Below are 16831 nucleotides of genomic sequence, written 5' to 3' on the forward strand. Positions count from 1 at the left end.
ACGCACGGCACCTGGCCCAAAGGCCAGGAGAGGAGAACGAGTTCTCATTGTCTTGGCACTCTTTGACACTTTGAAAGGCGTCGTCGCCTCAAATAAGTTATGACGATAACTGGATAGAGGGTATTGGTAATTTCGGCAATAAAGCCATCGCTTAGACGTTTCTGGCCAGTTTTATTGCTCCACTTTTGGTTAGGCCCCTCCGGGCGTTCTGACGTTCTCATCGGGGGGTATATAAGCCTTCCAAACTCCAATCATTCAATCACAGCCCAGCCATCATCCAGCAATCCAGCTAGATCCGCAAAAAGTCAACTCAACCCCCAGAAAAATGAAGGTGAGTTTGGTTCGGAAAAGGATAAAGTTCTAAGAGTATTAAGGACTCCGAAAACCTTTTTTTTTCTGTGCTTTTGAAAAGTGTGATTTCCAAAATCAAGAGTGAACTTTGAAATTATAAAGTGATTAGTCAAGTGAAGCGTAAAACCAATAATCACTAAGACTGGCCTTAAATAATGGCATTTCATAATTCTAAAAGTCTAAAGAATGTCTCAAAAACAATTCAGTTACTGAATAAGCTTTCTCCAAAATAAAATTTAAACCATCTTCAAGACCAGCATCACCCTAAATGCCATATCCTTCTTAAGTATTGCTTTTGAAACATATGTATGTGATTACCAACGATGATCTTCTCTTCCAGTTCTTCATCGCCAGCCTCCTGATCGCCGCCTGCGTGGCCTTCGTCCAGAGCAGCGTGCTCCATGGAGCCGGCATCGCCTACGCCCCAGTGTCCGTTCCCGTGGTGCGCTCCGTGCCCGTAGTCCGCTCCGTGCCTGTGGTTCGTTCCGTCCCCGTAGTCCGCTCCGTTCCTGTTGTGCGCTCCGTGCCGGTGGTGCGATCTGTGCCCGTGGTGGAGTCCGTGCCAGTGGTGTCCTCGGTGCGCCTGGGACACTCCGCCGTGTACGAGTCTCCTCTGGCCTACGGTGGCTGGCTGAAGCAGAAGTAGGATGCTCCCTCCAAAGGAACGCCACTTTTTCTCTATCTGTATAAAATAAAGCCCGAATAAAACGAATAAGTAATAAAGTTGTCTGGATTTTTGGGGGATTAGCCACATCTTGGTGGGGCGAGAAGGGCAACCGAATACGGAACATGATTTACTGGTGGATCAGGTAAAGCACTAGATGATTGATGCTGATGTGGCTGGAAATAATTTGGCTTATAATTCGACTGGAAAGATCAAGTGTTAAAGAGGTAATGCCAAAGGTAAAGGTCGATTAGGGAAATAGATGATTATGCGACTTTCCGTGAATTTCTCCAGACAGTGCGGCATCAATTAAGCCGCATCACATGGCCGGAAAGACGATAAGATGGTCACGATTGGAGGAATGCTGGTTTGGCAACCGACCCGATGCAGCCTCTGATTTCCCACACTTGATTCACGGACAGGTGGCTCCAAACCCGATCTGCCCACTGACTCGGACACCGCCTAATTAGCCCTGCATTTACAGATCAAGAAATATGAGCAGAGATTTTCCGAGAAAACTTGGTCTACGGACTAGCGACAGGTTTCGAAGAGCCCATGTCGCATGCCACCCGAGTAGCTCTCATCGCTCATTCGCCCCGTTGGCCAATTTACAATGTTTGTGGCCAAAACAATAACAATATTATAATAGGTTTACAAGTGGTATGTGGAATGGGCCTGGCTTGCGCAAGCCTATATGATGGCCATCATCGTAGCCCCAAGATGAATCTGCAGGCCGGTTGACAACAGATTCGATTCCGACTGGCACTCACCTTGAAATCGCTGGGCTTGGATTGGATTGGATTCATTTTGATTCGATTAGGCTGGCTTGGGATGGGATGGGATGGGATGGGCTGGGCTGGGTCTCTGCTTTATGACAGACTGCCGGCCGCCTTGTGAGGCAACTCTCCGCCGCCCGTGTATGCAAATGACAAAACCTCAACCTAAAACTATGTAAAACTGAAACGAAAACGAAAACTGAAAATATGAAAGCAGCACTGCGAGAAAAGAGGTACAAATCTAGAAGTATTTGAATGAAATGTTGAAGGGAGTCACTTCGGAAGTGAGTTATGGAGAGAGGAGAAAGGGATTCTTTAGATTCTACTTCCTTACATGTTGGTTTAAGTATAGAACCTGTTGGAAATCGTAGTTAAATAGCTATTACTTCAGACTATGGCACATCATACTCCCATTTTCTTCCTGCAGCATAGGGCTCTGTTGTCCCTCCGTTGGATTCTCTCAGTGTAGCTGGCTTACCATTTTCATGCTAATTGTGGGAGCCTCTGTCGGAATTTCGGAAATGCAGCACAAGTCGGAGCCCGACTGGAAACTGGAAACAGCATTACCGCATAATCGAAAACGAAAACGAAACCAAAAACCAAAATTCCGAAATCGCAAAAGAAGAACCTCGTCGGCAGATGGGGAGTTTTTGGCTGGGTGCGCCGCCCCATCCGAATCTTAGGCCAGCCGAGCAGACCACTGGCCACCAGACTTGGTGAAAATGAATCGAAAGCTAATGCTGATGGGTCTGGGTGGTTTGGAAATCTTAATGAAACGCCTTTGTTCGCCCATGATCGCTTAATCGCTCCGCTTACATCGTATAAAAGACTAGCCCGCCGATCGATCGGACATCAGTCTCGTCTCTGCTCATCTCAGCACTCAAGGCGTTATCTCCGGGAATCGGTATCACCTCACCAAGTGGAATTGTAGTCAGCATGAAGGTGAGATATCCTTGGATATGGACTCGGACCTCTATATTTTTTTTTGAGTGATCAAGAGTGACAAAAACCTACAAACACAGTGAAAATGTTTCAAAACACATTCTGAAATTCAATCAAAACTTTTGGAAATCATACCGAATGTTTCAAAAACCTTTTTTTTGAAATCCTATACATTTAGGAGCGATTTTCAATCAGAATCAGATAATATGGATATACGAATTATGATTGAAAAGAACCTTAATGCTACAAGAGATTGAGAATCCACGAAATGTGCCTCCTAGTCTTAAAAATAATAGTCTGGGAAGGACTAATCCTGAAAATGCACTAACCACAATGCTTCATCTCCTTCCAGGTCTTCGTTTGTATGTGTGCTCTGTTCGCTGTGGCCAACGCTGGCTTCCTGGGTCTCCTTGGAGGCGGCGGAGGAGGTGGCGGCGGCGGCGGAGCCAACCTGAAGGGCGGATTCAGCCTGAGCGGCGGTGGTAACGGTGGAGGCGGTGGCAACGGAGGCGGAAGCTACCACGGAGGTGGCGGCGGTGGTGGTGGCTACCATGGCGGACACGGTCCCAGTGGCCCGGTCCAAGTCGTCAAGGTCATCCACCAGCAGGGCGGCGGATACTCCGGTGGCTACTCCTCTGGAGGATACTCCGCTGGCTCCAGCTATGGCGGCGGCTACGGCTACGAGGCTGCTCCCCAGGTCATCAAGGTGAAGGTCATCTCCGGAGGCAGCAGCGGCGGCCATGGACCCGCTCCCGGACCCGTCTACCTTCCCCCCGTTGCTGGCCCCGCCCCATCCTCCGTGAAGGTCATCAAGGTCCTGCAGGAGTCCGCCCCTCTGGTCAGCGCTCCTCTGGTTGAGAGTGCTCCTCAGATCGTCAAGGTGGTGAACGTTGCTTCCGGCCCTGCTCCGGCTCCTGCCTTCATCGGAGGCGGTGGCGCTTCTGTCGGTGGCGGAGCTGTGTCCCAGGTCATCAAGGTCGTCCACGAGAGCCAGGAGGGCGGATACTCTTCGGGCGGCGGATACTCTTCCGGTGGCGGATACGCTTCGGGTGCTGGCTACTCCGGCGGTGTCACCAAGGTGGTCCGCGTTATCCATGAGCACTCTGCCCCAGTGGCTGCCGCTCCTGCCTACGCTCCCATCGATGTGCCCACCCCAGTGGCTGCTCCGGTGTCTTCCTACCTGCCCCCTGTTCAGGAAGTCGCTGCTCCCGCTCCAGTCTATGCTCCTGCCCCAGTGGTTGCTCCTGCTCCGGTGTACGCCGCTCCTGCTCCAGCTCCAGTTTACTCCGCCCCAGCTCCAGCTCCAGTTTACTCTGCCCCAGCACCAGCTCCAGTTTACTCTGCCCCAGCTCCAGCTCCAGTTTACTCTGCCCCAGCTCCAGCTCCAGTTTACTCCGCCCCAGCTCCGGCTCCAGTATACTCTGCCCCAGCTCCGGCTCCAGTTTACTCTGCCCCAGCTCCGGCTCCAGTTTACTCCGCTCCTGCTCCAGCTCCAGCTCCAGTTTACGCAGCTCCAGCACCAGCGCCCGTCCTGAGCGTGCCCCATCCCGCTCCGGCGCCGGTCTTCGCCCCCGAGGAGCCCGTCCTGCCAGTGGGCCACGCCCCCGCCCAGACCTACGGCCCACCCGCCTACTAGAGAGGATCCTTCCTGCTACTACATCGAGCACCCTACCATTCCTACACAACGCCATGAGTTTAATTTAAGACATTTTTTTTACCACGCATTTTTTTGTTAGAAAATTAAAAGAGAAATTCCAAAAAACGCTAAACGTTTATTATAATTAGGGATAGCTATCGAAGAAATAGACACCGTAAACTTGACCTTCGGGGAACAGGTTTGGGGTTTCCACACTGGGAAAAATAGCGGCGCCTGGCGCCTGGTGGCTGGTGGTTGGTGGTTGCAATCGTTATGCAATTTTCCATTAGGCCATTTAACGAAAGTGTGTGGAAATTGGTCGATTTCGTACTATTACTAATTTATATTACAAAATTGATTAGCGCTCGAGAGCAGCCGAGAGACCAGGCTGGCTAATTCGTCTTGAGGCTGGGCCAGAATTTGCATAAGAAAGTTGGCGGGAGCAGCACATTCCAGCGCACAAAAGAAACGCCTTTAAATATGATTAAAGGCTAGAGGCCAGTGGATTAGCATAACGAGAGTACCACAGGGCGAGGAAATATCACACATTTCTCTTCGGCGAATGTTTAATCACTGAATTGGCAGCGAAACAGAAAAAAAATTACAAAAAAACAATCGAAGACTGTGACGAGGCGACGTTTGAAGTTGTTTGGTGATCACGGTCATTAATACGGATATTATGATTCGCTTTTTTATTGTTTCATAACGCCTTGCTTTTAAAGAGGATCGTTTATGTTTTATTAATTTCAGACACAAAACATCGGTTTGTGGATGTTGGTGGCGGTGTGTGTGGTGTTGTTGCTATTATTGTTGTTGATTACGTCTATTCGGCAGCCTTGACTAACGCCTCGGCGACTTCCACGGCGATGGCAGCCTCAGCCTTGGCCTGCAAAGAGGAATAAGGACATTACATTAGTTATGGTCTGGTATTTTGAACAAGAACTCCGTAAAGCTAAGAACTTTTTCACAAATGGTATTTAAAAGTATTCTGACAGTCTATCTTTCTTTCTTTCTTTCTTTATCTTTCCTATTTCAGTTCTTATAATCATACGTAGAAGTTAAAGACTCTTAAAACATAACTGATGTTGGGGCTTTAGGTTCTTTTGTAAAATGAATCAAGGAATGGTTTCCTCACATAGAAGTCTATCATGGAGATGCCTACTTCAACATAAGCCCGACACGATAAACCCTCACAAGATGATGAAAACTTTGCAATAGAATCTTATCTATCGCTAACACTATATCGCACCTTCTCGTCACCAGCAGAGCTCAACTGCGACTGGTACTTGGTAAGCAGCTGGCGAGCCTCGTTAATGTCAATGTCCTCGACATTGTGCGCCTCCTCGGCGAGCACCTGGACAGAGGAGTCATCGTTGACGGTGACAGAGCCGCTGGAGATGAAGAACTTGATCAGCTTGCCGTCGTTCTCCACCACCTGGACCACTCCGGGCTTCAGGACAGCTGGAAGTCAAATAATTGGGTGATATAACAAGATCGCAAGCGGAGAAGTGGCCCATGAAGGGGCAAGAACTTACCGAGGGTGGGCACGTGCTTAGCCAGGATACCGAAGGAGCCAGAGAAGGATGGCACATCGATTTGGCGCACCACGGCGGCATCGTAGAATGTCTTGTTGGCGGCAGCGAAGGTCAGCTTCATCTCGTCGGAGTAGCTGCGGGACTGGACCATGCGGGCGCCACGGGTGGCCAACAAACGGGCAGTCTTGGAGAACGACATTATGCTCTGTAGAAGGAAAAGAGATTTGCACCAGTTAAGTAGGAATACCTATTCATAATAACAAATAACCGATATTATGTAACTTTGTAGGTTAGGCGGCTGGACTAGCGGATCCCTTCCAGGTCCAGTTTAATCGGGCTCTCGCTCTGACGCCAATTTGGGAACCTGTAAAGTCGCTTTTTCTCTGCATGGCCTAACCTTTTTCTAGTTTTGAGTGATCTCGAACAAAAAAACAGAGAAAACTTTTACAATCTGTCGTAAGTGCCGCTGTTTTTGCCAAAATGCCAGTGTGGCCAGATTTTGGATGGACTAACATCGATGGAAAAATCGATATATAGAACATCGATATTTGTACCCCTTTTGGTGTTTAAAATGTGTTTTACATTCTCATGGCGCTTGAAAACAATTGGTTCTTTATTAATATGAATAAATTTAACTCTAAAATTGTGATTTTACCTTGTTCCTTTTTCTTAATTTCCACAAATTTGGTATTTTCGGTATTTTCTTTTTTATCCAATTGGAGTTCTAGAGTTGTCAGGCCAATAGGAAAGGCAAGTGACCAGATTTTCGGATAAGACATTCGATGGCCATTAAACCAAGTTTACTTTAAAATAAAGGACTCGTTTTTATATTAAGAAGGATAGATATACGTTATCAATGTTAAATCATAAAAAAAACATGGAAGAAAAATTCTATTTCCACCATCTTAGCATCATAAATCGTAAATTATGTGTGTCCATCTTCTTAAAGATTAATATTTTATATATTTCATAAGTAATCCCAGTGGTTGTACTATTTTATATAGATATTTCTGTGATTCTCGCAGTACCCGCTCAATTTTTTAAACTTATTGTGCAGAAACTCTGGCAGTATTTGCAGTGGAGCGATTGCCTGGTCCCACTGGCTGGCTGCAGAGGTACAACAACTAAGGTTGAAATAGAAAACAAACTGCAAGTGAAGAAATAGAGAAGCGCCAGAAGAGAAGAGCCATTGCCAATTTTCGTTTTCCGTTGGCCATAATCGTTGCATATTGCTTTTGGCCGTGCTAGTGTTGCAGTGTGTGTGTGCTGGTCCAAAGGAAGAGGGGAAACGCATCAAACTAGAATCAAACTAACATGTAAGTGCTTGTACAGTTATAATGTTTCAAAATCGCATCGCGTCACCCACACTTTGAAAGCTGCCAAAAACTGTACCCCATGCGTGTATGCGCTTGCAGATAGATTTTTTTTGCTATTTTGTTTTGTATACAAACGTTTGTGCGTGTGTCTGTGCTCTTGGCGTTTTATTTGGGGCTCTAAGGAAAGACTCTAAACAAATTGCGACTCCAAATCCTGCTCTGAAGTGCCCTGCTGCTGTTGCACACACGCAGCTGACTTTGTTGTGAAAGAAGGAGTGCAGAGGCGGCGTGGGGGCCCACAGGATTTTCGCATTTTCTGCATACACACAGCAGCTGTAGTGCGCAGGTGTGTGTGTGTTCTGTCGCAGCTGTTTGTGTATTTTTGTTTACCTCTCGCTCTCCCTCTTTGGGGGGCCTCGCTAGTCCTCTCTGCTTTTGTTGGCGTCGCAGCCCCCAGTAGCGTCACAACGCAATAAATTTCATGTTATTTTCTGATAAGAAAAACGACCACAATCGAATGTTGCTAATGCGGACTATATGTACATACATGTACTATATACCGAATAATATAAGCCTGATCCCAAGCCCGATCCAGTGCTCTCTCACCTCGGCCGCCTGCGCCGCTCTTTCTGGCTCTTTGTATTGCATCAGCTGTTGGCTTTGTTTTGTTTTCGCCTATCTGCCAGGCCGTTTTTTATCTGGCCGCTGCTAATCACCGTTCTATTTTATTTATATTTTCGCTTCCTCCAAGACGCGCAAAAACAAACGCAAAACAAGTGGGGGAGAGCGGCCAGAGACAAGTTTTTAAAGAGCAACGCCATTGACCCCCCCGATTTGGCGCAAGGGAGACGGCAACACACCAGAAAGGCGAGAACCAGAGGGAGAAACGAACAAAAACGAAAGAAACCCAAACAACAACAAAGAACAGCTGTGGGGAAGGGTGGCCAAGGAGGGGGGCGACCTGTCGGTCGTTGCTACCAGCAAACTCTTCCTCTTCTTCAGCTCCATCATCTTCTGGTGCTCTTCTCTCATGATTCTTTCGCACATTTTTTGTTTTTGACGGGCACCCCCGCTTCGTACAAGGCCGGGATACACCCCAGAAATACCTTTCGAACAAAGCAAAACGGCCAGAGAGAACGACGCAAAAGTTCTTAGCCGTGTTGACTTTTTGGCTAAAGGCGACGTCGACGTCGACGCCGACGCAGAAGCAGACGCAGAATAAACAGTAAACAATAAACAATATCAGCCGCAAATGAGGTTCAGTGATTGCGCTCCAAGAAGTTATGCCAATTAATGCGGTCTTGACAGGAGTTCTGCACAAAGAGTGCTGATACTGTGGCTTATTTTTGCCTTTAATTAACTAATTTCGTGTGCAATCTGTTGCAAGCGGCTGCACTTTCAACACGCGAAGCCAGTCACTTTGCCTCGCCATCGCGGTCGCAGTCGCTGCCGCGGTCGGCGTTGCAGTCGACGCTGACACACTACCGCGGTACATGAGTTACATACCTGGCGGAGTTACCGTTACCCGGCTGCTGTTGCTTTTACCATGACAGCACAGTGACGGCCAGCACATTGGAGCCGCCGGAGGAGATAAATGAAATCCGGTGATTAGAGCCGTTTAACGGCGGCAATCAAAACGACATTGTTGCTATAATTTGTCCAGCTGTTTGCCATTAAAACGCTGTGTTTCACTGCGGCAAATAGGCAGTACAGCTTTTGTTTAGGCAAGCATGTGTTTCGAACAAGTTTCCGAGCTGTTACCACTTTTCTGCACACCACTGTCCCCCACGCACATGAGCTTGCAAGAGAGGACAAGAAAATGGCAAAAGCCGCTTTGTTGCTTGCCCACATCGGGTGGTGGGGTCGTTTGGGGGGGACAAGACGCTAGAGGCGAGAGGCGAGAGAGAGCAGTAACAAGAATATTGTTAACATTTCTAACGGCAATTGCGGTTACCGTTTTCTATCTTCATCTTGTATCTTGTATCTGTCGTCTTGCAGCTGCGTCTTGATTGCAATCGCAAATTGCACGTAATTTGTTTGTTCATTGAGCACGCATTGTGCGTTGTTGCTCCAATTGTTGCATGTTTTTTGTTTGTTATTCAGCCTCAGCCGTTTTGCATTTCATATTTGTCCTTTATCGCTGGCGGCGCTGCCACCTGCTGCGTCTCAGTCGCAGTCGCAGTCGCAGTCGCAGCGCTGCCGCCGCCATGGGGTTCGCCCGCCGCCATGCCGGCAGAAAAACGGCAAGCCAGCGTCATTCGCTTTTCGAGTTTCGCGCTGCGCGCTTTGCTTTCCGACTTGTCGCGTGGAGAACTTGGCAAAAAATCTTGGCAAGAGCCAGCCAGAAGTAGTGCTAGGCGCTAAAAAATAAGCCCAAAAGGTGCAAAAAATTAACAGAATTCGCACGCAGAATAATTGTCGGAGCGAGAGAGAGAGAGAGCCAGCCCCAGTGAGTGACAAAGAACTTTTGCAGGCTCCCCTGCCTCTCTCTGCCCCGCTCGTCCTCTCCTGTTTTTGGTTTTTTTTTGTGGTTCAGTGAACTGTTGTTGTTTTGTTTGGTTTCCTGAAGCTACTGCTGCTACTATGATAAAAAAAAGAGCTAATTAATTAAGTTGGCTGACAGATTTTCTAATCGAAATGCAAATTATTTCTGGCGACACGCCCCCCGGGGCCACGGAAGGTGGGGGCGGATTCGATCTCTTTGTTGTCTGGGGCCAAGTGCATTTCCCTTTTATGCACTCTCGCTCTCTGCCCCTCTGCTTGCCCCGCTCCCGCTCCCGTTTGGCGCTCTTTGTTCTGCCAGGGCGCTCCTTTGGGTTTGGTGTTCTTTGTGCTGAAGTCGCCGGCGCAGGCAGAGCAGCCGGCGTTGGCAGCGGCGTTGTTGGCCAATTTGCATTCGGAGATTGAGCCGAAGGCGCTGATGACTGGGCAGCGGCGTAGTTGGCGGGAGGGGTCCTCAGTGCAGTCCCCTAGCAAAGCCCCTCGAGCCGCCCCTGGCAGAGTGAAAAAATATTGTGGGGCCTAATTACAAGGGCATCTACGCTCCTGGCGGATTCATTACTTCTGGGCCGGCACAAAAGCCAAAAAACAAAGCTCAGACACAAGAATGGGCGGAGATCCCTCCCTCAGACTTCCCCTCCGCCGAGCGAACCCCTCGAATTTTGACTCGCACGACCTCACCCCACTCCCCGAACGTATTCATTTAATCGGCCATTGTCTGCCCGTCTGCTCCGACTTCCTCGCAGCGAGAACCCTTCGCCTTAAGCTCTCCGCTTATCAATCGGTAAGCATCATCAATCGGCAAGGCCGCCAATGAATAACAATTAACAGCTTCGCCAGGAGCCACAAAAGGCACACGAAGGGAACTCGGAGAACTCGACTCACGACTGGAATGAATAAAAGATTGCGGGCTGGCATTATTCATGGGCATCCCGCCGTACTTGTCCTATTTAGCAGAGCCCCACCTGGGTTCCGCGCCCGAAAATCGGGCATTACACTTACTCAGACCCGGCTGGGTGTTTACGGCGAACGGCCATCAGTCGTTTAGCACCCGAGACGGCGCTAATGGGAGGAGAGTTCTCTCCAGTCGATCCCCGCCATTGCTCGGGGGTGGAGGTGCAGCGTTTTGCTGCCAAACTGTGCGTGAGTGCAACAAATATCTATTTGTGCGGGGTATCTGCACATGGCAAAGGTAGCATGGAATGGAGCCTACCCCTTAGAACCATCAAGTACTATCAGTCTTCTATGAGTTGTATGAGTCTTGCACCTATTGCTCCTATTAAAAGCATTATTAACTAGCCCTTGTCTTTACAGGGTACTCCCTAGTCCAGTGCTTTTCGCCTGTTCTCGTTGCGCTTTGTTTGGTTGCGGGGGTGGGCAATTATCCCTTGTGTGCTCCGTGTCTGTGTGCTGGTTGCCGACTGGAATTACCAACGGCAGAAAGATTGCAAATGGAAATCAATAATGGAAATGCCCGGCCATATCTAGCTTTTCCACCCCACCCCACCCCTCTCCGCCCCAGCGGCACTGTTTTTCCTTGGCTCGAATTCCCTGCTTTGCATAACAGACGTCGCATGCATTAATAATTCGCCTTTTGTTTCCACTTGCAGTTTCTTTGGCAGCCTGGAAATCTGATATAGCCGGGGATCAGAATCGGAATCAGAACCAGATTCTATAGCCGGAGAGGAGTCCACTGAATTCGCAGCAATTATAACTCAATGACAGCAGCCGAGCCAGTCTCCACCGACGCCGCCCCCAGTTAACGAACGAGAGAGACCCCAGGCGCGCGAGGGAGGAGTGGAGGAGCGACTCCGCTGTGGTCCTGGTCAAGGTAAGTGGCCCATAAATAAGTAAGCAGGAGCCGCAGGTCCAACTCGGCTAGCTCGCATTAATTGGCGTCAAAATAATCGAAAACTTTGTTCGGCAACTGGAAAACAAGAAAACAAGAAAACTAGTTCAAGGATCAGTATCGATTTCTATGAATTTGACCAAAGTTCAAGCTAAAAGCAAAAGTAGGTGAACACTATTGTATTTTACTAACCACTAACTACGATTTATACTGACTTACATATGTGGCCAAGAGTTAGAGGGCGGGTCTTTGGGGAACTCTGAAAAAAAGGCCTAAGATTCTGGTTATTTCCATTTCGAAACTTGATCGGAAGAATGAAATGTGCTGGGTTCCTCGAAAGTTTGGAAGATGAGATCCTCTAAAGCTAACAATCGGGCAGACGGATGGACAGTCTGACGGACAGACAGGCGGACAGAGTGGCGGACAGACGAGCATGGCAAAGATACTTGGAAGTGACTCTGATACAGAATGTACTTTATACACAATGGGCCAAATTACACCCTCCGCAATGGCTTGAAAGCTGATCATCTGTGTTGTTTGGAAGCGGACAGAGTTACGGACAGACGGACACACGGACACCTTCGAGATGCAAATGATTCCGACGACAAAAGCGCACAGAAACTGAACGACAGACTGCTAGAAGTTGCTACTATTTCCTTGAACACGCACCAAATTGAATGCTTTTTCAATCAAAACCTGAGTTAGACACCGAGTTGAGTTGCTATTAAATATGAAAAAAAAAACACGACTAAGCTATTTCTCCTCCTCAAATGACAGTTAAGAGGACCACGATAAGGACAGACAGGAACAAGACGAGGAAAGTCGACCACAAGCTACTATCCTGCTGCCTGAGATTGCCGGAAGGAGCTCCGCTTCACCCACAACATGGTGAAGACGTTCCAGGCCTACCTACCGTCCACGAACCGGACCTACTCATGTGTTCACTGCCGCGCCCACCTCGCCTCCCACGACGAGCTCATCTCGAAGTCGTTCCAGGGCAGCCAGGGACCGGCCTACCTCTTCAACTCGGTGGTGAATGTCGCCTGCGGGCAGACGGAGGAGCGGGTCCTGCTCACCGGGCTGCACGCCGTGGCGGACATCTACTGCGAGTGCTGCAAGACGCCGCTGGGCTGGAAGTACGAGCACGCCTACGAGTCCAGCCAGAAGTACAAGGAGGGCAAGTTCATCATCGAGCTGGCGCACATGATAAAGGAGAACGGCTGGGACTGAAAGACGATGGCTGGTTCGGTTGAATGGCTCGGTTGAAATCACCAAGGACGAAAGGACGCAGCGGGAAAGCAGCGAGTTCACATACCAGAAACAGAAAATCAAACAGTACGAACCACATACACGCATGGCCAGGCAGATCGGATCAGACACAGAGTGTATCAAATGGCTAAAGTCTGGGATTGGAATTGGGATCGGAGCTGGAGCTGGAGCTAGAGCTGGAGCTGGCACTGGAAGCGGCGAGCGACGAGTGGGATCAGGGACTGGCCAGGAGCAGCAGGTGCAGCCGGAGCGGTTTTAGCGATCGAGTTTTAGGGTACCACATTATATATATGCTATTTTATAGTGCATAACTCGTCGTATCTTATAGAACATCCAATCAGACAGACACCCACATACATACCACATACCACACACCACACACCACCAACAACAAACTACAAACTACAAACTACAAAACTACAAACTACATACATACTTACAGCTCGATTGGGAAGCTGGGGAAGAAGGATCTCTGCGCTGGACGCCATCTATCAGCCAGGCTTGATAGGACTCTCATACTTTCATTTGGGCTCATTGGGATTTTGATTTTTTTTTTTTTTTTTTTTCGTCTATTTTGTACGTGTTTAGTTCACCCTCGCACCGTTTGGCCCCGCTTGCAAGTTGCAACTGATTCAGTTGAGTGTTCTGCCCAAAACCCACATACGACACTAAAAATAAAGCAAACTTGCACTGCCAATAAACAGAGAAATGTTTAGCAAAGAACTGCAGGAATCATTTCGACCATCCATGGGGGGCATGCGACGCGAAACACACTCCAGCACATCCAGCACACACACCCATTTCTACACCCACCCAACACCCCACACTCCACACCCCACACCCACTCTCACTGTAGTAGTTATTTAATACTATAATTAAAATTAATTATTTAATGCTGGCTAGCTTGAAAGAAACAAAACACAAGCCCGGAAAAGAGAGATAAACTTTAATAACAAATTCTAATGTTGTCGATGGGCGAGCTGAACAATAAGGACGTCCTGGCCGCCAGATGGACCGACCGAAAGTCCTGGGCGTCGTCCCACTGGTGGCCTGGCCCTCTGGCGGCCCGGACGAGGGGGATATGAGCGGGCGGGATATGAAAGAAATTATAAAAATACAAGCACTCGAGGTGCGAACTTTAAGAGAATAAAATACACAAGAATTATATACAAAACACAGTATATGTACACAGTATATATGTATATTTATATATGTGAGAGATGCGTATTTATGTCGCAAATATCGTACGTTAATCAAATCTAATCGATGGAAGAGGACGGGCGGAAGGAGTCTTAGGGACTCCTACCAGGACGAAGGTAGCGGACGGACGAGCGAGGCGATTTTTAAAGCAAACGGATTATGAAAATGTAAATGCAAAAAATAACTGCCAAGAACTATTCAAGTTAAATGATGTTCTCTAAGTAGTTATGTAATGTATCTGAGGAATATATTTTGTGGTAGCATTAAATTAAATACGAAACTAAACAAGCGAGCAAGTAACGAATCAACAGAGTTCAATAAAAGCCAGATAAGCCCGAAGCTAAAAAAATACAATAATGAAATCGAGTTATGGAGTCAATAGTAAAATAGCTTTCAGTTTTCAGTGACTACAACTGCTTAGGTTCTCGTATCTAGTATCTCTATCAATTGGCCGTACTTAACTCGACACTCGACACTCGACACACTCTGTATCTTTCCGACCTAAGGAGCTGGTTTTGGAGAAGCTTTGAGCTTTGTTCGATCATTTAGGCATTGACTACTGTACTCCATGCATGTGATGCACCAGAAACGAAACAAGAAAACAAATTTTGAAACCAAAACCAAAAACCAGAGAGCAAACGAAGGAATTCATACAAAAAATAATTGAAGCGAACCGATGTTAGTATTTACATACATACATACCACTATGTACTTCACACGATGTGCATACTATACATACTTTCATGGGCATACGACATACATATGTTACATCCTAGAACGAGACCACCTTTACATCAAAACACATCCGACAAGTACAGTCACTCAGAAGATATTATATTGAATATTGAATATTATATTGTATACACACAGATCGTACATCGTACATGCATTCTATGTATTAACAAATCTCAATTCAAGATTGCAATAAAGCGCATTTTTAGCTCACTTCTGGGCGGGGAGTTCTTTCGGGAGGGTGATATAACACATAAGATACAAGATATAAGATACAAGATAGAAGGCACTTATATTCGATTCTTATAATCGCCTTTATTCTCGCACCACAGTTCACGCTTCTTTACAATCCAAGGAAGAGAACGGAATTGCCTGCGAGTGACAGTGACAGTGTCAGTGACAGTGACAGTATTGTAATGATTGTACGAGTGTCGATTATTATCCTAATTATTTACCAATTGCGTAAGAGTGTGCGAAGTGTGGTGAGTGTGTGGAATGCAACAATTCATGTCCGGTTATGAAACATGTTGGGGGCTACGTGTGCGGAGTGAGGTATATGCATGTGTCTATTGTAGAGACTGAAGTGTCGAGATATATATTCAATATTCTGCGTGGCAATGTCTTACGTGGCATGTGCTACGCAGGGTGTCCTGGGTGTGTAAGGGCGGTAGTTACATTTGTTTGGCCGAATAGTGTAATGAGTAAACAAATTATGTTTATGGGCTGTGACCAGTCAGTCCTCAGCTGGGCTGGTTACAGAGTGTGCATGTTGGTGTCCCATAGCGTATGTAGTGTCCTTCGGTGTGGGGGCAGTGTAAAGTGTAAAGTGTACAGTGTACAGTGTACATTGAACATAGAACATATAACGATCCTTGGCAATCGATAATGCTGTTGATAGTTTAGCTTGATGGCGGGATAGTGGATGGGTTATCGAACACAACGGTTGCAGCTTGTGTACTTGTCAATACGAAACGAAACGGCAATTCAATAGGCTATCATCCTCGGCATCATCAGCATATTGTCCCTCGCTCGTACTCGTGTGTGGTTGGAATGCTTGTGTCTGGCATGTGCGTGGAACGGGCTTCCGACTCCCACTCCCTACTTCCACTGGTTGCGCTCGTAGCACCACTTGGAAGACAGCCCGGTGATCGGGTTCATTTGCAGCTGAATGATTCGGCGCAGCTGGGCAGAGCGGCGGTCCTCCTCGAACGTCTCCGGCGGATCGTTGTACAAGTTCAGCTTGCTTATCACGGTGATGGCGCAGCCGATCGCCAGTGACCACAATCCGAGGCCCAGGACGAGCTTCCAGTCCGGGGTGAACTTCTGGAACTCTGCGTAGGTCTGGCAGAAGCTATGCCGGTACAGCATCTTCTTCTCGCACAGCGACAGCTTCTTCCAGTCGCCCAGCTCCTTCTCGCGGATGGCGCAGACCTCCGGGGTGAGCTCCCGGAAGCGGATGGCCGGAAAGGGGCAGTCCTGGCTGTCGAAGTAGATGGGGCGTCCGTTGATGCCGTAGCCGACCACCTCGCGGTCGCCGCTCATTATGCGGGTCTGGTCGCCGCTGGCGAAGCGCAGACCCATCACCACGCTAGAGTCCAGATGCATCGGTCTTGCACGCGGGAGCATCCGCAGTGCAGACATCTTGGCCGCGCCGCACCTGGCGAAATATAAACTGACAAATTTTTCATCAAATTTCGAATTCACTTCCTACGCTTTTACTTTTTTTTTTGCTTTTGAATCTTACGCACGTTTTCGAGACCTTTTTGAATTTTGATTATAGAGTTTATTTTCCTGATTTGCCGTCCGAACTGTTGCCTGTCCCGGAGGCAAATGAAGCTCTCAGGCCCGGCCTCCGATTTTATAGCTTGTAGGGAGGGCGCTGCCTACTACGATTTTGAAACTTTTCCCTCGAACTCCCTAGGCTCCTAGGCTGGGCCCTGCCAACTTGATCATTTCCGAGAGGTGGCAAAAACTCAGTTATTAAAGTGACAGGTGCTGGAACTATTCCAATTGGAGTGCCCTCCCAGCCAGACAATCAGTGTCCATTAAAGCCATTACTCTG

General features: G+C 48.0%; 5 protein-coding genes across 11 annotated transcripts in view; 3 read left to right on the forward strand and 2 right to left on the reverse strand.

Moving 5' to 3' along the window:
- The first annotated feature begins 169 nt into the window (after positions 1-169).
- On the forward strand, positions 170-1074 carry LOC6501869. Its single transcript, XM_001966738.4, has 2 exons — positions 170-331; positions 692-1074. Exons 1-2 carry the CDS (start codon positions 326-328, stop codon positions 995-997), a joined length of 312 nt encoding a protein of 103 aa, XP_001966774.1. The 5' UTR covers positions 170-325; the 3' UTR covers positions 998-1074.
- A 1653-nt stretch (positions 1075-2727) lies between these two features.
- Positions 2728-5169, forward strand: LOC6501870 (skin secretory protein xP2). Its single transcript, XM_001966737.4, has 2 exons — positions 2728-2733; positions 3086-5169. Exons 1-2 carry the CDS (start codon positions 2728-2730, stop codon positions 4367-4369), a joined length of 1290 nt encoding a protein of 429 aa, XP_001966773.1. The 3' UTR covers positions 4370-5169.
- Positions 5047-6439, reverse strand: LOC6501965 (ATP synthase subunit delta, mitochondrial). Its single transcript, XM_001966736.4, has 4 exons — positions 6302-6439; positions 5905-6109; positions 5619-5830; positions 5047-5255 (listed from the first exon to the last, which is right to left on the reverse strand). Exons 2-4 carry the CDS (start codon positions 6101-6103, stop codon positions 5193-5195), a joined length of 474 nt encoding a protein of 157 aa, XP_001966772.1. The 5' UTR covers positions 6104-6109; positions 6302-6439; the 3' UTR covers positions 5047-5192.
- A 379-nt stretch (positions 6440-6818) lies between these two features.
- Positions 6819-16831, forward strand: part of LOC6501871 (protein yippee-like) — a 50717-nt gene continuing 40704 nt past the window's right edge. The window contains exons 1-4 of one of the 6 annotated variants that reach the window (XR_006507707.1): positions 6853-7220; positions 11330-11550; positions 12346-13111; positions 13166-14982. Coding sequence is in view for 3 of the 6 variants with exons in the window: in XM_014904140.3 (XP_014759626.1) it covers positions 12454-12798 (345 nt within the window). In the remaining 3 variants the exon portion in view is untranslated. The other 5 variants (XR_006507708.1, XM_014904140.3, XR_006507706.1 and 2 more) reach the window with 5 other exon arrangements.
- On the reverse strand, positions 15065-16645 carry LOC6501964. Of its 2 annotated transcripts, none has more exons than XM_001966734.4 (2): positions 16518-16645; positions 15065-16441 (listed from the first exon to the last, which is right to left on the reverse strand). In XM_001966734.4, the coding sequence occupies exon 2, from the start codon at positions 16408-16410 to the stop codon at positions 15868-15870; it is 543 nt and encodes a 180-aa protein (XP_001966770.1). In that variant the 5' UTR covers positions 16411-16441; positions 16518-16645; the 3' UTR covers positions 15065-15867. The 2 variants fall into 2 exon arrangements, with proteins under 2 accessions (XP_001966770.1, XP_044573240.1); XM_044717305.1 differs by having other exon boundaries at positions 15065-16426; positions 16518-16614.

The sequence above is a fragment of the Drosophila ananassae genome, chromosome XR, assembly GCF_017639315.1.
Source record: "Drosophila ananassae strain 14024-0371.13 chromosome XR, ASM1763931v2, whole genome shotgun sequence".
NCBI lineage: Eukaryota > Metazoa > Arthropoda > Insecta > Diptera > Drosophilidae > Drosophila > Drosophila ananassae.

What these genes read in the sequence shown, in the direction of transcription:
- LOC6501964 (XM_001966734.4), bottom strand. Translation starts at nt 16,410, where the DNA reads ATGTCTGCACTGCGGATGCTCCCGCGTGCAAGACCGATGCATCTGGAC.
- LOC6501965 (XM_001966736.4), bottom strand. Translation starts at nt 6,103, where the DNA reads ATGTCGTTCTCCAAGACTGCCCGTTTGTTGGCCACCCGTGGCGCCCGC. An exon ending in TAAGCACGTGCCCACCCTCG is followed by an intron (nt 5,831 to 5,904) that starts GTAAGTTCTTGC and finishes TTTGACTTCCAG; the next exon opens with CTGTCCTGAAGCCCGGAGTG. An exon ending in GCTCTGCTGGTGACGAGAAG is followed by an intron (nt 5,256 to 5,618) that starts GTGCGATATAGT and finishes TCCTCTTTGCAG; the next exon opens with GCCAAGGCTGAGGCTGCCAT.